Genomic DNA, 20,483 nt, shown 5'->3' with positions numbered 1-20,483 from the left:
ACTTACCTTTTCCTTCGATTTCCCTTCTAAATGTTTTTTTCTTTGTCTGAATTTCTCACTTCCTGTTTCTCCTCAGTAAGCTTGCCCCTGTCATCCGAGCTGTTCTAGCTGGGGGTTAGTCAGCCAGAACAGCTTACTGAGGAGGAACAGGAAGTGAGAAATTCAGACAAAGAAAAAAAAAATTTAGAAGGGAAATCGAAGGAAAAAGGTAAGTGAACCAACAATGCACTAGCTTAACTGGTTAACGCCCGCCGCATGTACATGTACGTCCACAGAATGGCACGTACAGGCATATGGGCGTACATGTACGTCCCTGGGTTTCCGCGGGTCCGATCGGGACCCCCCCCCCCCCGGTACATGCGGCGGTCGGTAACCCACGGGGAGCGATCCGGGACGAGGGCGCGGCTATTCGTTTCTAGCCGCCCCCTCGCAATCGCTCCCCGGAGCTGAAAAACGGGGAGAGCCGTATGTAAACACGGCTTCCCCGTGCTTCACTGTGGCGGCGCATCGATCGAGTGATCCCTTTTATAGGGAGACTCGATCGATGACGTCAGACCTACAGCCACACCCCCCTACAGTTGTAAACACACACTAAGTGAACACTAACTCCTACAGCGCCCCTTTGTGGTTAACTCCCAAACTGCAACTGTCATTTTCACAGTAAACAATGCAATTTAAATGCATTTTTTGCTGTGAAAATGACAATGGTCCCAAAAATGTGTCAAAATTGTCCGAAGTGTCCGCCAAAATGTCGCAGTCACGAAAAAAATCGCTGATCGCCGCCATTAGTAGTAAAAAAAATAAATTTATAAAACTATCCCCTATTTTGTAAACGCTATAAATGTTGCGCAAACTAACCGATAAACGCTTATTGCGATTTTTTTTTACCAAAAATAGGTAGAAGAATACGTATCGGCCTAAACTGAGGGGGAACAAAAAAATTATATATGTTTTTGGGGGATATTTATTATAGCAAAAACTAAAAAATATTGCATTTTTTCAAAATTGTCGCTCTATTTTTGTTTATAGCGCAAAAAATAAACTGCAGAGCAGTTGAGCTGCCCCTATAGCAAATGGCTTGCTGTGGAGGCACTCAACAGGAGGGAGAGGCCAGGAGTGCCAAAGAGGAACCCGAGAAGAGGAGGATCTGGGCTACCCTGTGCAAATCCGATGTCGCACCGCCGTGGTGAAAGCACACAGGTTTTTTTACACTGGATTGGAGAGGCATGAGAAAGGAACTTTACAGACGCTATTTTTAGCAAATCAGCTTCCTTGTGCAAGGGGTCTAGGTTTGGGGTGAACTTGTACGGAGAAGGGTGGCAATATGAGGTTTCTCATTCCCTGAATATAGTGCGGGGGGTGTGGGACGCACAGCTCTCTGTACATGACAGGTGAGGGGGCGTTGCCCCCACAGACGGGCGTATACTGCACTTCGGCGCCAGCTGATTGGCCCTCCTTCTGTCACGTGACTGCAATGTATTCCGTAAACACGTATTTTCTACTTAATAAACTACAATAACGCGCGGTCATCCTCTGCTGCCCACCCCCTTCCCACCTCAGGGCCCCTCCAAATATTACCATGCTGGGCGCTTGTCGGTTCCTCTGAGCTCAGCACAGTTCTCGGTCGGAATAACGCAGGACGCAGCGGGAGTCTGAGCGAGACCTGCGGGCGGCAGCCATGACTGAGCGGAACACCCGAGGGCCGGGCGTGGTGACTGCACTAGGAGCGGCGACAACACGGCACAACACTGGAGACAGATCACCGGAACCAACGAGAGGGCAAGCTGACGCAAGAGAGATAAGATCACCGGAACAAGCGAGAGCAACTGGTGGCTAGAGGGGAGGGCTGCGCAACAAGAGAGAGGGCAACGTCTGCTAGAGCGGCGGCTCAGTGCTTGGAGAGGCGGGGCCGAATTGTAGTCAGCTTCCCCTGTCACCTCAGCGTACTCCAGGACCGCTCCAAGAGGGAACGTGAGACCGGGGGAGGAATAACGACACACCGGAACCAGCGAGAGCGGGGAGGAGCGTCTCCTCTCCACCAGAGACCAACTTTGCTGCCTTAGGACACTTGGTGAGTGCTGCACTTTACACAGCATTATGTGAGTGCCTTTGTGATTTATTATTGTGTTAGTAAACAAGGTGGCGTGTGCGTGTGTAGGGGTTCTAGTCCAATGTCTCGTGTCTGATATGAGAATTGTGTACATTTCTATAGTCTTACCCCATGGAGTATGAATGTCATGGTGTGATCAAAGAAAATTTAATTTCAGGCTATACTGTCCACACACAGCAACTTTGTTTCCTGTGGATTTGTGGGATTGTGCACACGGGTGACAAATACGCTGTGCTCTGGTCAGTAATGTGCGTGTGTAGTGATACCCCCAGTAGAGAATTGATTTGTGATTTCACTACCCACCTAAAGATGACATGCTTCGCTCACCCGGCACTTCCAGACACACCTTGACACCAGGATTTATTTAAAAAAATGTATTAGACCAAGCATAGCCTAGAACAGGGGTGCCCAACCTTTTGACGGGCGAGGGCCAATTTAAAGCGGTTGTAAACCCGCATATACATTTATTTATTTATTTTTTATTTTATTTTTTTATTTTTTTTAACCCTGCAAGGCAAAAGCCATAATGAGCTAGTATGCACCGCATATTAGTTCATTATGAAATGCTTACCTTGGAACGAGGTAGGGAACTTACCTGGTCCACGCCGAGCGTGTCTTCTGGGTATCGCCGCTCCAGCGCTGTGATTGGCTGGAGCGGCGATGACATCACTCCTGTGCATGCGCGTGGGAGATTTCAATCCGGCATGGGTAGGTGGGGCCGGCCCTTCAGCCGAGGATCCCCCCTGCGCATTGCGAGGGGAATATCTCCTAAACCGTACAGGTTTAGGAGATATTCTTTATACCTACAGGTAAGCCTTATTATAGGCTTACCTGTAGGCAAAAGTAAAAAAAGTGGGTTTACAACCACTTTAAGCGACTTAGTAACCAGTTGTGGGCCACAATGAGTGGAGTGGGCAGTCTACATATGCAAAACAGACACAGCCTAATCTACTCTATGGGCCCTCTGATCCAATCAAATGGAAAGGGAGGGATCCACTTTTTTTAACAGATCGCATTGGAGGTTGGTGGGTGTAAACGAACAAAAGTCTGTTTGCATCTGCCACTCCATATAAGCGAATGGAGGGTCCGATTGGGTTGCACCGATCATGTGAAAGGGGCCTAAGGCTGATTTTACACTGATGGTCTGCGGTCTACCCACACTGTGGGTGTGGCGCAGTGTACTTGAGGTTTTCCCGGTGGTTAGCTGTACTTTGCCATAGACTTCTATTATATCCTGCAGGTGTGGTGCACTTTCTGAAAAGCCACTTGCTTCCTCTACCGCCGGCTTCATTCACAACACTGATGCTCTGGGATGGCAGATCGGCGACCTGCAATCTGGGCTTGCTATCCCAGAGCAGAAGGTCGCGGGCCACATAAGAGGGTTCCGCGGGCCACTGGTTGGGCACCCCTGGCCTAGAAGGAGAAAGGATTAGCAAGTGTACTTATGCAAACAGTCAATAAGACAATAACGTTACTCTGAGAGATATGGTTAAACATCTGCAGCATTCTATCAGAAACAAACAGAACTGAACTGCATTTATCTAGCAACAGTATGTAGCACCCTGCTCCTGTTGAACAGGCACTGCTGTAAATTTAGAGGGGGCATAAGTCCTTATTTGGCTTAGAAAAGTGTTATTGTGGGCAATTTAGCCTCTGTTCCAGTCATGGCTGTGCTGGGAGTAACCACTGTTGTTCGCCTGGGGGTGTTGTTATTATCCCAGGCCAAGGGTGGCAGCAGCTGTGTCAGGGTGTATTGGGTGTCCCCCTCCAGCAGCGAAGCAGTGGTAGTGATCGTTCCGCTGTGCATGCTGGGGAGGGGTACTTAAGGAACAGACGCCATTGGTGTGGGGTGGGTCGTTCCCACACGCCTCATGGTCCGCCTGGCCTGGGGTGCATGTCCTGAATCCTGACTTCGGACCAGGTATTTGATCGCCTGTGCGTTTATTATTATTTTTTTTGGGGCTATAAACAAAAAAAGAGCGTACATTTTGAAAAAAAAAACACTTTTTTACATTTTGCTATAATAAAAATCCAATTTTTTTTTTTTTTTTTGTTTCTCAATTTAGGCCAATACGTATTCTTCTACATATTTTTGGTAAAAAAATAAAATCGCAATAACCGTATAGTGACTGGTTTGCGCAAAAGTTATATTGCCTACAAAATAGGGGACATAATTATGATTTATTTATTTTTTTTACTAGGAATGGCGGCGATCTGCGTTTTTTTTTTTTTTTTTTTTTTTTTTTTTTTTTTTTTTTGGGACTGCGACATTATAGCGGACACATCGGACACCTTTGACACATTTTTGGGACCGTTCACATTTATACAGTGAACAGTGCTATAAATATGCATTGATTACTGTATAAATGTGACTGGCAGGGAAGGGGTTAACCACTAGGGGGCGGGGAAGGGGTTAAATGTGTAGCCTAGTGAGTGTTCGAACTGTAGGGGGAGGGGGGTGACTGGGGGAGGTGACAGATCTGTGTCCCTATGTACAAGGGACACAGCATCGGTCTCCTCTCCCTGACAGGACGTGGATCTCTGTGTTTACACACAGAGATCCACGGTCCTGCTCAGTTACTGGGCCATCGCGGGTGCCTGGCGGCCGCCGGGCACGCGCATTGTGTTCCCAGTAACGCGACGGGTCCTGTCAGAACAATAGGGTATTCCGCCCGCCGTCATTTGACGGCGTGCGGTTGTAAAGCAGTTAAAGGAGGGCAGAGACTGTACTTTAATCCGTGCGCCATTCCAGCTGCTAGGCCAGTGAGAGGGACCTATCCGGGTGAGCAATACAAACTCTGGCTAGAGTGGCAACGAGAACTGTTTGCGGGAAGCAGGAGTGTTTCCTATTTGAGACTATACACCTGAACCTACCTATCCTTCCACCCCTTTAACTTATTTTTCTATCAAGTTCTACAAATAAATCACAGAAAAAGAAGCGCATTGTGTGGACATTGGAATTTCTCGGACTCTTTTATTACCCTGGCCAGCGAGAAGATGGAGGTAACTTGCCACCCGAAATACTCAGCAGCTCCTTCGGGGGTAGTGCGACAAGTATATAAACACTGTCTTTACTTGCTATAACAGTCCCAGCTTTGTCACACGGGCCAGTGATTGATGGGGGGGCATTGGCTGGCAAAGTTGGGGTCCTTGAAGAAAGCGCATCCGTTCCCAGCAGACAATATCTCTCTCCCCGCGCTCCATTACATCAGCCACTCTTCTTCTGGATTAAATCGGACTCACTCAAGGTGGCTGCCCCTGCACTGGAGACTCTCCATAGACAAGCATTTGCTGTACGGTACAGCACATCATCAAGGGAATGGCTGCAAGAACAAGGAACAGACAGCTGTCTCCCGATGGCGGCACGAGACCTGGTAAATGGTACCAGAGCATGAAAGTCCAGGAGAATGACACAGGATTCACTGTGTATGTTTTTACTGGATTACCCAATGTAAAAGGTAAAGTGGGGGAGGTTCCTTTTTAAGGCCCCTTTCACACGGGCAGATCCTTTTGACAGACTCTGCTGAACAGGCGGATGACAGGTCTGTCTCTGCTTACTGTGTAGAGGCGGACCTGTCAGAGTTCTGCTCTCCTCTATGGGGACATCAGATGATAACGGACAGCCTATCTGTTTTCATCCGATCTCCTGGACGGATTGCGAACATATCACCATATATCTGTTTTCAGTGGATTTTGTCAGATCGCGTGTAGGCCAATATCCGCCTCCCCATAGAGGACAATGGGTGGCCCGATCGGGTATGCCTGAAAAACGGAAATGCGGACCCGATTATGTGAAAGGGGCCTAATTTAAAAAAGAAAAGTTGTTGTCATTGTAATACCACTTATCTTTGTTTCTCACACATTTTGCAACTCAAACTCTCGCAATTTAAATGTCATTGCTTTGTGCAGCAATAGAATGACACTGTTGTGTAGTTATCACCCAGGTGCTACACTAAACAAGTACTATATGTTATGTGACCTGCCGTTCTTTAGTATTTCCCTTGTCACAAGATGATTTCTATGTCATGGTATGGGGTCTATTGTTGAATGGGACTTGGTAGCAGAAGACAACACATTGGAGTTTCTCTTCTGTCATGGCTCCTTTTGTTCATCAGGGCTTAGTAGCATATCTCAGATTTCATCTACTGAAAAGTGATTTCACAGCTGATCACACTCACACATTCATGAGTATTCTGTGAGAAACGGTTCATCTAAGGGTTAGGCTTTGCTTGCTGATGCAGCTTGAACAACATTGGGATGGAATCGTGCTGTTATATGGTAGTGGAGACTATCATATATTACCACATGGAACAATGGTCTCCAAACTGTGGCCCGGGGGCCAGATGCTGCCCTTCGCTTGCTTTTATCCGACCCTTGGGGCAATAATTTATCATCTGGTACCAACATTGGGGCATAATCCCCCCCCCCGACACTAATGAAGGGGCACAATTCCTCCCCAGGACACCAATGATGGGACATGATTCTTCCCACCAAATGGCACCACACCAAGAATGGGGCACTATTCCTCTCACGGACACCAGAGAAAGAGATGGGGCATTGTTTACCCTCAATGATGCCGAGACCTTTTCTACTTCCAATGGCCATGGTCCTGCCCCTGTAAAATCTGAAGGACAGTAAATTGGCCCTTTGTTTAAAAAGTTTGGAGACCCCGACTAGAGCTGAACGATTCTGGATAAAATGAGAATCACAATTTTTTTGCTTAGAATAAAGATCACTTTTTTATTTTTTATTTTAAGGATTCACAAACCATGAACATTAGGTTATCAAACCTGATGGCAAATAAATAAGACATAGTACTCTTTGCTTTAATGAAATTTAAAGACATGTAATGAAAAATAATGTATTTAAGGGTCTTTATTTATTTTTTAGTATTCACCGATACCATCACAATTTTTTTTTTTGACACTTTGGCTGTCAGCAATGGTATGAAGCATTGAAAAATTATTTTACAAATGAAATTTATTTTATTTTTGCGCTTTTTTCAAATGGGTGAAACATGTAAAAATATTAATAAAAAGCAAACAAAAAACGTTTTAATTAAGAGTTTATAAAATAAAAGAGAATTAAAAAAAAAAAAAAAAAATGGAGAATGAGTTAAAAAGGCTGATTAGAGTAATTTAAGGGTTAATCAGAGGAACAATTTTAATAAAAACTCCCCAAAAAAATGTTTTACTTGACAAGGTTGCTTTAAACTGACTTTGTTTGCAGACCAAAGAAAGATATACAATGTTTCTGTTTTTTGTCAATGTGGGTTGATAAACATTGCGGGCTTCTTTATATATTTTTTTTCCATCTGTTCGTGGGGAACTGTTGTGCACTTTTTCCATGAATCCTGGAAAAGCTGGATTAAGATCGCGTAAGGGGGGGGCAAATGGAGATCACAATCTTTTACCGATTAATCATGAAGCTCTACCCCTGACATAGAGGAGCTTGAATCAAGGCTTCAGTTGTGATATGATTCGGAGATCCCTTTCCGTGGTTGTGTTCAGTATACAAATCCTCACAGATGCCGGGATTATAGGTATCAGCCGTTGCATCTCCATAAATGTCTGTTTGCATTCCTGACAGAATATAGAAACAATTTTGGGTCAGTGTTTAGGAAGTGTGTTGTGGTGGGGTATAATGCAGATATGTTTAAGTCAGTCCAATCAAGGAGTTAAAAGGTGTTTTTATAAAGACTCTCAGTAATGAGAAAATATGTAGGCTGCTATTTCTGAAAATGCAAGCTGCCTGGCTGTCATGCTGGTCGGAGGGCTTCAATAATTTAAGCTGCTGTCCTGGAACATAACTGCAAATTGGGAGTTCTGACGTTCTCATGACCTTGCTGTAAAATATTGAGGTTGTAGATGACCAGGAAACAAACATTTTTCAGAAGGATGTCAGAAATGGCAGCCCTTTATTTCACCCAGAGAAGATTTCCTTTTGAGCATCCAGGTAAAATCTGCTCACATAGGTAGGCACTAGCAATCAATTTGATTCAGGGGGAACGAGGGCATAAGCTACCCAGCACTGAGTGTTTGTCCAATCGTGCATGGGTATTAGATTCAATTATTTATTTTTTATTTGGTTGTATTTTATTTTGATAAAGCGGGAATATGACAAAAATCAAAACAAGGACGAAGTATGTTATCTAGGCTGTGTTACACAAAACGAAAGGGGCCTGAGGTCTCAAAGGCTAGAATAGCACAAGGATATCCTATTGTAAACAAGGTATGTTACACACACAACATTGACATTTTGTCCATTGAAAAAGTAAAAGGAAAATAAATGACATTTTAAAACTTGAAAACAAGGAAGAATCCAAAGAAGACCGTCAAATTGTTGGCTTACACTGTATAATCTCTGAGGGAGCTGGGAAGTGACCAGTTATCTCAAGCTATCTCTCATCTATCTCTCTATCTCTCATCTCTCAAACTATACTCCCCTCGGCTCCAGCGATGCAGTGTCCCTGAACTCCCCACCTACCCGCTGACATCTTCGGGCAGCTGGCTTCCAGGTCTTGATTGCTGTCCGCGGGCGGGGGTGATGTCTCTGAGAGAACATTGTGGCATAGGTAACGCAGAGGTGTGAACTCTATGGCCCTGAGGGTGTTTTTACCATGGATTAAAAAAAAAAAATTCTAGACCTTCTATTATCCTCATAGGGCATGACCAGCAAAGGTGTATGAAAGACCCCGTTGTGAGCAGTTCTCCAGCAAAAGGGAGTCAAACCTGGATACATTTTAGATCTCTTTGCAGAGGTCCTATACTAGCGTGAAAAAAAACTTGTAACACATTGCTTGCATTTTGGAGCAAATGGAAGAAGCATGCGTCAACTGGGTAATTGGGCAGGAAAGAACCTCCATTCCAATTCCACCTCCCGTTCTCTCACAAAGTAAGGAGTTCACTGGGAGCAACAAGATAATTGTTTATACACTGAGGTGGTAGGACAGTTTTTCTGTGCACAAGGTATTAAAATTCTGCCAAGTATGTTGCGGGTTGCAATTTCAGAGTTAGAAAGGGAGTGTGGCCTGACTGTGTTCATGTTTGATTGGATGATGCCTGCCATTATTCCCAAGTGGGGTGAAGTCATTTCTAGGTGCTGAAGACTCTGGTTCTAGCCATTATCCTTAACAAAGGGGGGAAGGGCAGCTGGCGCCTTCATGGTGGTTCTTTCTAGCAGTGGCTGTCAGGGCGCCACAAGTGGAGAAGCTAATACTACATCTTGGTATCTTCACTGAAGGCTGCAGCACAGGTGGATACGGGGCCCCTAAGCTGGAGGCTACTGTACCTACTTTCACCTGTGTTTGTTCTTAGGTTTTCCCTCCTAGCTTGTAGCTTTTGTTTCTGTTGGATAGGCCTTCATCCGTTAGTTTGTGATCGATTTCTGTAATGTGTGTGTGTGTGTGTGTGTGTGTGTGTGTGTGCGTGTGTGTTTAGAATGCATTTTGCGTTTCTAATACATTGGGTATGCTTGAGATGCTGTAAATGTATTCTTTTCAGATTTACAGTAATGTCTTTTGCTTTATTGACTTTGGCTGATATTCATCCCCAAGGGCATTTTAGTTTTGTCAGTGTACGCGTTGCTAAGTGAGGCAGCTCATAAAGTGCAATGCTTTTTCCAAAGAGATTTGTTAGACAGGAAATGCTCTTTCTAGCGCACTGCTCAATGTTCTTGTTGCTGGTATCACAGATGAGGTCAACTTTGTCATCTCTTATTTTTTTTCCTAATCTAGGAGAGTGGCTAAAACTTATATTGATATTAGTTTATATTATTATCTTTGTGTGTGTGTGTGTGTGTGTGTGTGTGTGTGTGTTTTTATTTTTATATATATATATTTGTGGTATGCACCTGTTCTGCCTTCCTGATTAGATAACATGACTAGAGTATCAGAATAATGTACTAATAGTTATATTATATTGATGGCTGTGACGTCACATGGCTTCTAAAGTTGCATAATGTCTTCAGAATTGGACTGAATCTACTATTGTGGAGATGTTGTAGACTTCCCCGCAATTCCACGCAGCATAAATTTGTTATACAAGGGTTTCACTACTAGACATTTCAGTACCCTAAATCGACAGCAGTAACTCCCAGCAACCAATAAAACATGAATGCACACTAGGCTTAAAGAGTTTGTTAACCCATCCATATAAGACTATGCCAGTCCCTCTGCTAGAGGCGGGCATAGCACACTGTGTCTGTAGTTTTGAAAAAAAAAAAAGTGTTTTAAATACCTAATTTCAGCTGTCTTCAGGCCCGTCGCATCGCTCACAGCTGCTTTTAGAGCTCTAAACTATTGCTTCTGAGGGAGGGGCCGTGATCTACCTCTGACATCAGCCGGGGAGATTACGTGGCCGCTTGTCTCCTCCACAGAAGCCGTGTCTCATAGCTGTAAAGTGGCCGCTAGTCACGTGACCGGCCTGAAGACAGCTGAAATTTAGGTATTTACACTGCTCGTTTTTTTTAAAACTACAGAAACAGTGTGCTCTACTAGCCTCTAATAGAGAGGCTGGCAGTGATAATGTTTTAATTATTATTCTGGGGGGGGGGGTGGGGCCGGTCGGAGACAGACACAGAAGGGGGTGACGGAGAGAGGAGAGCAGAGGGGACAGCGTATGACGGAGGGATGTACTGACCATGGTGATCAGAGCTGAGCTACCCTGGTGATCGTGGTCAGTTTAGAGAGGGCATACAAGAAGTGGCACGTTTGTTTTTGTTTTTTTACAGTTTGGGGGGGAGATTACACAGCACATGTGCTGTGCTGTGCTGTGCTGTGCTGTGTAATCTGCTTTAAGGGACCGGGACCTGCATTTTTTTTGGGGGGGGGGGTGTTTAACAGATACTTTAAAAGAATGGCAGTTCCCTCGACAAGGAAAAAAATAAGCTCAAATAGAGCCTTTTTTTTGTACACCGTTTACAGTGGAAAGTTTGTCATTCTTTCTGCCAGAAAGCTCCAATCAGAAACGCAAACTAGAAAGGTTTCTGAATGTTCAGCTTAGTGACGTTAGCGGACTTGAGCCTGCTGTCTGCTGAAAAAGGGTCACAGGAGTGCAGTGCAAACCGCACTCCTGTCACCTACAGGAGAAGTATAGCCGAGATGACTTTCCATTATTTTCCTTTTAAGTAAAGAATGGAATTATTGGACTTGTCATCAATGCTAGCGATTATAGGGACCCCTTTAGCCAATAGTGATATTGAGCACCATGTAGCTTTTATAATATATTTAAAAATAAAATAAAAATCTGTGCTATACATACAGGCAGTATACATAACCCACAAACATAAATAAAATGTGTAGCATAATATGGTGCAGCAAAAAAAAAAAAAAAAAAAAACGTCCGTTATAACTTAAAAACCTGTATAAAAACAGCAAATCGGTTCCATAGAAAGATGCTCCCGACCCAGGATCGCACAGTGGTGCGACGTCGGCACCAGGAGCTCCGCCCTAACATGTTTCGTCCAAAAGGGCCTTCACAGTGGATTTGATGTCTATACAGGATCTAGCATATTTCTGTGGAAGACTTCTTAGCTAAGCAGTGGTTCCGTATTGGTTCCTGCACGATCAGCATCAAATTCTAGCAACCCATCAGAAGCTCAGTAATAAGTAAAAGCATTTTTCTGATTGGTCCACATTGCATGCCGCTGTTTTGGTAAGGTGTTTATTTTATAAGCCCCTTGGGATCTTGCTCTATGTTTTAACAAGATGTGTTTTTTTTATTTTTTTTTATTCTCAGAATATGACTGCATCTGACTGCCTGTAGCCTCCCTGGCAACTTCCAGACTGTGCTTAGAAGATTCATAGTACTGATAGTGGGATCTCCTCTTACTATTGCAATGTCCCTGCAACCTCTCACCTGCCATCATGAACCGTTATACAACTATGAAACAGCTTGGAGATGGCACATATGGCTCAGTTCTTCTTGCACGAAGCACAGAGTCTGGAGAACTGGTTGCTATTAAAAAGTGAGTACGGTACCTCTACACTGGTTTGGTATAGTACTGGTGTGTGGACCAGAGCAATTTTTATATTTCTGCTATGGGTCTATTATTTAGCAGTAACTTTTGTCAGTACTTAGTGTAATTCCAGTCAAAACCAAACCATGCTAAAATCTACTCCCACATCTATTCTAAGCCTACTCTATCTACCCTGTAAAAGGAAAAAAGTCTATACTTGCCTATTTTGTAGTCTCTCCGGTCCGATCACTTAAACCTCCTTCTCTCAGCCAGGGCATTTAAAACGGGTCATGGATGGGCATTCCAGCATGACAATGACCCAAAACACTCATGGCCAAGGCAACAAAGGAGTTGGTAAAGAAGCACATTAATCACTTCAATACTGGGCACTCCCCCCCCCCCCCTTCCCAACCAGACTAATTTTAAGCTTTCAGCTATGTCACACATTGATAATTGCGTGGTCATGCAACACTCTACCCCCCCCCCCCTCACAAATGGGGCTTTCTTCTGGTGGTAATTGATCACCTCTGGCGTTTTTTATTTTGTGTGCTACAAATAAGAAAAGAACAATTTTTTTTTATTTGTTTCTGTTACAAAGCGTTGTAAATAATGTGCTGATTATGAGCACAGACACCCCCAACCCCCCCCCCCCCCCCCATCAGGAGAGCAGCCGATCGGCTCTCCTCTGGTTGCGCCTGTCAGTGCCAGTGGAGGAAAAGATGATAAACGGCTCTTATTTACTGTGTGATCAGCTATGATTTGACACAGCTGATCACGTGGTAAAGAGCCTACGTCATGGGCTCTTTACCAAGAACAGAGATGAGGTGTGTCAGACTGACACGCCACACCGCGGATCACCAAGCTGTGTGGCCATGCGCTGGTGGCTTATCCTGTGGATGTCGTATGACGCTCAGTCAAGATAAAATAACCACTTTCTGGCTGTCATTCTGCTATATGGTGGGCGGGAAGCCTAGCCAGTCTCCAGACCTTAATCCTATAGAAAATTTGTGTAGGGAGCTGAAGGTTCAAATTGCCAAACATTGGCCTCTAATGACTTAATGTCTTGGAGAGGATCTGCAAAAAAGGAGTGAAACAAAATCCCTCCTTAGATGTGTGCAAACCTTTTGACCAACTACAAGAAATGTCTGACCTCTGTGATTGCCAACAAGGGTTTTGCCACCAAGTACTACTAAGTCATATTTTGCGAGGGGCTGAAAAAATACTTGCTTTACTCCAACTTTAAGCAGCATGGATGAACTAATCTCTCACTGTGGCAACTGCATTCTGACAGGCATAGCTGCTGGTTGTCAGAAAAGACAAACAGGGCCTGCATCTGATTGGATGCAGATGCTCTTTGGCCAAAAGTTTCAAATTCGCTCCTTTTTTGATTTTTCAATCGAAGGATGTTGGGCAATAGAGTGCTGGAAAAAACTTTGATAGGTTCATCAGAAATCAACCAAAATTTGCTGTATGTATGACCAGCCTAAGGCTGAGGTACACACGCAACATTTTTATTCTTTTTTTTTTTTCTTTCAACCCAGCACGCTGAAAAAAAAAAGAGGGGTCGCCATACTAACTAAACGATGTTAAGAGTGGCGATCTCCTCCGCTGCCCCCTTATTTTCTGACGGGGTACTGGTCCCTTGCCAGAACATACTGATCAGCGTTGGCAGCCATCGGCTGCCAGTGCTGATTGGGTGCTGGTTTTCCATATAGGTCTGGTCATATAGGACAGATGTACACACAAGCTGAATGTTGGCTGGTTCCTGTTGAACTGGCAGATACCAGCCGATATTCAGCCGTGTACTTTGCACTGATAATCTGCTGCATTATTGCCTCAGTCTTGCATGAAACCTCTGCACTGATAGCGTGCAGCATGTGATATCCTGTTGCCAGATACAATTCTACTACAGAAGTAGAGTGTTTTACTCTTCCATATTTCTTTCCTGAAATGGTTGTCATGCTCTGAAAAGCTGCTGTTGTACATGCCCTGTAAATAAAGGGGACATTTCATACAACAAAATACTGGGGAGTACTATAGGGTTGATTTACTAAAACTGAAGAGTACAAAATTTGGTGCAGCTCTGCATAGAAACCAATCGGCTTCTAACTTCAGCGTTTTCAATTGAGCTTTGTCAAAAAAACTGGAAGCTGATTGGAGACTGCGAGCCAGGCCTTCTCGTTCACATCAGTGTCTGACCTCACACGTGATCTTCTGGAAGAATGGTCAAACATTCCTACAGACACACTCCTAAACCTTGCGGACAGCCTTCCCCCGGAAAAGTTGAAGCTGTTATAAAGGGTGGGCCAACTCAATATTGAACCCTACGGACTAAGGCTGGGATGCCAGTAAAGTTCATGTGCGTGTAAAGGCAGACATCCCAATACTTTTGGTAATATAGTGTATATGCTCTGGCATGCATTGATCAACGCATGCCAGCGCATCTGGTTCAAATGAACCCTAAGCAAGCTTCCATTATACATCTTCAGCTGCTCTTTGTAGGGAGAAATAATTATTTTCTCTGCAAAACAAACGCCTCATTGTAAACACCTGAACTGGAAAAGAATCTCAAGGTACAGGTGTTGTTTCTAAAATAATAGAAGACTGGTTGGATTAATCCTTAAAACTTGAATTCTTTTGCAGCTGAGAAGTATGCGATTGTGTGTGTGTGTGTGTGTGTGTATGTATGTATGTGTATATATATATATATATATATATATATATATATATATATATATATATATATATATATATATATATATATATACATACATACATACATACATACATACATACATACATACATACATACATACATACATACGTGTTCCCTTTTATTTCTATTTTAAGCTGAATGGGTTGTTTTTTTACGAGGTAAGGGTTTACAATCACTTTAAACTATATCTTATACAGTAATATATATATATATATATATATATATATATATATATATATATATATATATATATATATATATATATATATATATATATATATATATATATATATATATATATATTAGCTGAATACCCGGCGTTGCCCGGTCTTCCTATCTTAACCTTTTGGGGAGGAAAATCATAGTAATATAAATATACACATCTTTTATATAGGGGTGTAGGTAAGGGTTAATTTAACTGTCATATATTTTTATTTGGCATATAAGTAATATGTGTACCAGGTATTATTGAAATATCTCCAGGCGTACAGAAGTTATGTGGGAACATACATTTCCCATTGATTTGCATGGGACTTTAAACAAAAACCCCGACCCTCACAAATGGGGGTAGTTAAGGGATAAATTAACTATCCTATAGTTTAAGTGGACATATAAGTAACATGTGACCAAGTGTTATCGAAATATCTACAGCCGTTTGCAAGTTATGAAGTAACATGTATTTCCCATAGAGTTGAATGGGACTTTAAAGGAAAACCCCGACCATGGCAAATGGGGGTGGGTAAGGGTTAAACCACCTATCCTATGTTTGTTGCTGACATATAAGTAACATGTGTGCCAAGTTTCATGTTAATATCTTTAGCCGTTTGGACGTGATGCTGGAACATACATACATACATACATACATACACACGTTGAGTTTTATATATATATATATATATATATATATATATATATAGATATATAGATTTATTATTATTATATATATATATATTTTTTTAACATTCTTTCTTTAAACAGAATGAAAAGGAAATTTTACTCATGGGAAGAATGCATGAATCTTCGTGAGCTAAAGGTAAGCTTCCTCTGGAGTAGATGACATTTTTGAGAAGTGAAAATCAACCTGAACAATATAGTAGAGATCAAACATTGGTTTGCTAAAAAAAATAAATGAACTAGCAAGGCCCCAACAAAAAGCAGGGAAGAATGAAGAAAAATACAGTAAAACAAATGTCACTGTAAAAGTATAAACTTTGCTTACCTTTTAAAAGTAAGCCTCAAGTCTGGAGAGTAATTGGTGTGATGCAGGAATCCATGCTGAAGGCAGAATGACTTGTGTGTACCACAGGCTTACTTGCTTGACTAGTTTTAGGCCTAGCTGTTTGGTCTGATTTCTGGCCCAACAGGCTGTGTTGAGTTCTGGCCCCAGTGTAAGTGGTATGTAGGGCAGTGTACAGTGGTCAGTAATATGTAGAGCAGTGTACATGGGGCAGTAATATGTAGGGTATTTTTCAAGATGGGGGGGGGGGGAATGTAGGTTGCTATTGCTCTTAAAAAAAAAAAAAAAAAAAAAATTGAAGTAAATGTACAGAGGTTGTGATTGAATGTTTGAGCCCTCCCTTTACTGCTTTTTACATGGTTATGTTTGCAGGCATACTTTGCAATTTATGGTAATAACTGTGAAATGTTATATGCTGACTTTTTTCTAGTCGCTGAGGAAGCTTAATCATCCAAATGTTATTAAACTGAAGGAAGTTATCCGAGAAAATGATCAACTGTACTTTGTATTTGAATACATGAAGGAAAATCTGTACCAGCTAATGAAAGACCGGTATGTGCTTCAGTTACCTGATACAGCCTGTTCTTTAGACACTTGAAAGCCTAGGCTAATGTTTTTCCTACAATCAATACAAATTAAATAAATGTGATAATGTAAGCTTAAAGTGGATGTAAACCCAATTCATGAAACTTGAGCTGGGCACATATATCTGCAGTATTTTATCTCTCTTCAAAGAGCTAAATCCCGAACCCGTTCCTCTGTTATCAACCTGATAACTCCTGACAAATTTTCTGACCCATCAGATAAAAGCAGCCTGACATTTCTGTGAGGGAAGGTTGCTAAAATAGATTAGCAGGCAGCTGGCCCTGTTGCAAAACACCTCCTGAGAGTCTCTGCCTATGGTGAGGGGGTGTGTGCCTTTCCTCCAATCAGCAATTTTAGCTATCTTGGCTGTATGCCCAGACATCACACTCTGTGTTAAAGAGGTAGTAAACCCTGATGGTTTTTACTTCCTTTGTTTCCCTGCAAAGTTAAAGCATAGTAGGCTACTAGGCATCGCATAGGAGATGTGTATATGGGGGTTTTCAATATCATTTTTATTTTTTTATTTTTTTTCAAGCTCACTAACTTTGTAACTATATAACCTTGATTAGGTGGAGGGAGGAATCTGACAACATAAAAACGGCCTGTGGCCAGCTTTAAACTTTCTTTGTTTTTTTTTCCCCCCCTTTTTGTCTTGGCTTAAACAAAAGATCTGCAGCTCTCGAGTAAACCTGTGTTGGTAACTTGGTATTTCTCTGTGCTTCCCCACAGGAATAAACTGTTTCCAGAAACCACTATCAGAAATATCATGTTTCAGATACTTCAAGGGCTTGCTTTTATACACAAATACGGTAAGATGTTTAAACGGCAATGTCCATATTTATTTGATATGGGATCTGCCCCAAAAGATCCTTTTGTTATGCAATTCTTTAGGCAGGGTTTCACAATGGTTTATTCATAAAGTACAAAGATACTACATTCCAAGGCTTGTAGGAATACATTTGTTCTTCACTTATTTGAAATATAAGAGACTGAGGATAAATGGATCATGTGCAGGATTTAGACCTAAATCTAAATTTGTATATTTAATCATAAACTGGTAATCTTGATTGCTATCCCATCCTGGCACAATTGTTCAAGTGTAAGAGTACCCTAATCGCCATAATTCCTGACGTTGGAGAACCTTGCTTCCACTATATACAGTATGCTAGGCTTCTAACCTTTTACAGTTCCCAAAAGAAGCAATGCATCATTTACTGTAAAGCATATTACGGTAACTACTTAAAGTGGAGGTTCACCCAAAAAATAAATTTTTAACATTACATTCAGCCGAGTTGTCCTAATGACAATCGGCTGTATGCAAGAGCATTGGAGGCGGAAAGAGCTGACGCCACCTAGGAGCAAATCTGTAAGGCTGCAATCTGGTCTTTTTTTTTCACTTTCATTCTCTTATTACTGGTTTGACCTGTTAACTTGTCAGCATCAGGTTTTTGGGTGTAATGTCCTCCAAGCCGTGGTCCTTCCCTAAGTTGGTAAATTCTTGGTTATCATCTCATTGACTGTCCTGGAAGATGACTGTGGGGAAAAAGTAGAGTTAGACTTATGGGTAACTCTGTTTCCAGTAGTCTTTGAGGACAGCCGAGTTCCTGCCTTTTTGTTCTATTATGGTATTTTGCTATAGTTTGCAGATCCAGCCTTTTGGTTTTCGGGTTATACTGAAGTGGATGCCTGTAAGACCACCTTTTAAATCCTATAGTGGCAATGTGTTTCCCGTCTCTACGGGGAGGAACTTCACATTTCATGGGCAGTCTTGGAAATCTACTCTAAATGGAGTTTCTGGTTAGTCTAAAGCCTGGTACTCTATAGGTTTTTTGCTGTTCAACCCAGCAGGTTGAATGAAAAAAACTGTCGGCCCTGGTCGGAGTCGCTGTACTCACTATGCAAAGTAAGTACAGCGATCTCCCCCTCTGAGCTGTTGTGTTCTGACAGGTGGCCATTGGCTGAGATTGCTGATCTGCAGTTGGGGTCGGCTGCTGGTTTTCCAGCATGCTCGTCCGACGGACGGACTGACCTACTCACGGGCCAAATGTCAGATTTTTTTTTTTACTTGCAAATGTCTCCAGACATTCGGCCGTGTGTACCCGGCTTAACTCCATTTTTTATTTCTTTCTGTGTGAGGATTGTGTACCACAGAGGGACTTTTTAAATGAGGTGCATGTGTGTTCAGACCAAAACATATAATGGAAGTAAAAACCAATATGTGTTTATTACTATACCAAAAAACGACATAGTGCATCATAGCATAACATACATAGTATAATAGTCAAATTACATCAAAATTTGATTGCATGACACATAACAATGACAAATATGCATGCTGGATATTAGGTAGAATATAGTCTATTGGATACATAAATTGTTAAAATCATATAAAATATCAATATACATTGGATGCATTATGTCGGGCTTGACGCGTTTCGTGAACTGTATCCACTCGTCAGGAGCCATGCATCCATGTTCTAAAAAAGAAAGAGGTGACCATTTAGTCTATATCAACCACCCTAAAGAACTTGGGTTACTGAAAGATTGTTGACCATACCTAAAAGTACTCGCATAAGAACTGAGGCATCCGGTGGTGTGCACCAATGGGAATTCTGGAATATATTCCAGAATTCCCATTAAACCTTCACATGATGCACTCGCTTCCATGGGGAACTGCGGCCGTGCGCCTGGCGTCCCCCATCGGATCCCTTTCTCAGCTCCAGAGGCAGACATAATTGGCTGGCCCTTGGTGCACACCACCGGACGCCTCAGTTCTTATGCGAGTACTTTTTAGGTATGGTTAACAATCTTTCAGTAACCCCAAGTCCTTTATGGTGGTTGATACAATAGACTAAATGGTCACCTATCTTTCTTTTTTAGAACATGGCTCCTGACGAGTGGATACAGTCCACGAAACGCGTCAAGCCCGACATGATGCATCCAATGTATATTGATATTTTATATGATTTTAACAATTTATGTATCCAATAGACTATATTCTTCCTAATATCCAGCATGCATATTTGTCATTGTTATGTGTCATGCAATCAAATTTTGATGCAATTTGACTATTATACTACGTATGTTATGCTATGATGCGCTACGCCATTTTTTTGTTTAGTAATAAACACATATTGGTTTTTACTTCCATGATATGTTTTGGTCTCCCCACACATGCACCTCATTTAAAGCCCCAAAAACTCCCCCCCCCCCCCCCCTTTATATGTTGCTATCAGCACAGGGATAGAGGCGTAAACTTTTCCCTTGCGTCTCATTCAAAGTCCCAAATGTTCCCTCCCCCTTTTTTTATTGTGTATCACAGAGCATCTGGATTTGAGACTTGTCTAGACTATCATACAAAAGCCTTTGGATGTACTTTATGGTCAAATTGTATTGACAATATTACATAACAAATTATTATTGCACATATTGTGAACTGTTCACATTCACTTATAATATTGTTTTTCAGGGTTCTTTCACAGAGACCTAAAACCTGAAAACCTCCTTTGCATGGGTCCAGAGCTTGTTAAAATAGCAGACTTTGGACTAGCACGAGAGACGAGATCAAGACCCCCTTATACAGATTATGTGTCAACTAGATGGTAAGCCCAGTTTAGTCTTCATACCTCCAAACTTTTGAAATTTTTAAATGAGGGACACTTCACGGGATATACTAAAAAGTGGGTGTGGTTAAATTATGGCAGGGTGGTGGCAATTGGGCACCCCCTGGGTGCCTCAACCGATACCCCCTTTAGCTGCAGAGCTAGCACCTGGGGGTATTCAGATGCTGGGCAGCAATGGTTTGCTTCACAGCTGCACCATGACTTATTATACCCTGTTGACTTATTAAAGTGAATGGTGCTGATCTGCAAGCGCCC

At 42.4% G+C, this 20,483-nt stretch overlaps 2 protein-coding genes across 3 annotated transcripts in view; one reads left to right on the top strand and one right to left on the bottom strand.

The window, feature by feature from the left end:
* FBXO9 (F-box protein 9) overlaps positions 1-1,766 on the bottom strand; it is a 62,220-nt gene extending 60,454 nt beyond the window's left edge. The window contains exon 1 of one of the 2 annotated variants that reach the window (XM_040349821.1): positions 1,579-1,766. In XM_040349821.1, coding sequence (XP_040205755.1) covers positions 1,579-1,581 — 3 coding nt within the window. In that variant the 5' untranslated portion in view covers positions 1,582-1,766. The remainder of the gene's footprint in view (positions 1-1,578) is intronic. The other variant, XM_040349822.1, reaches the window with a different exon arrangement.
* A 67-nt stretch (positions 1,767-1,833) lies between these two features.
* CILK1 (ciliogenesis associated kinase 1) overlaps positions 1,834-20,483 on the top strand; it is a 36,492-nt gene continuing 17,842 nt past the window's right edge. The window contains exons 1-6 of the mRNA XM_040349820.1: positions 1,834-2,071; positions 11,848-12,076; positions 15,762-15,816; positions 16,451-16,572; positions 17,335-17,414; positions 20,075-20,207. Of these exons, the coding sequence (XP_040205754.1) occupies positions 11,976-12,076; positions 15,762-15,816; positions 16,451-16,572; positions 17,335-17,414; positions 20,075-20,207 (491 nt within the window). The 5' untranslated portion in view covers positions 1,834-2,071; positions 11,848-11,975. The remainder of the gene's footprint in view (positions 2,072-11,847; positions 12,077-15,761; positions 15,817-16,450; positions 16,573-17,334; positions 17,415-20,074; positions 20,208-20,483) is intronic.

Source organism: Rana temporaria, chromosome 4 (genome assembly GCF_905171775.1).
Source record: "Rana temporaria chromosome 4, aRanTem1.1, whole genome shotgun sequence".
Classification (NCBI taxonomy): Eukaryota; Metazoa; Chordata; class Amphibia; order Anura; family Ranidae; genus Rana; species Rana temporaria.
Note: the sequence above shows the minus strand (reverse complement) of the source record. Positions and strands in the feature narration are given on the sequence as shown.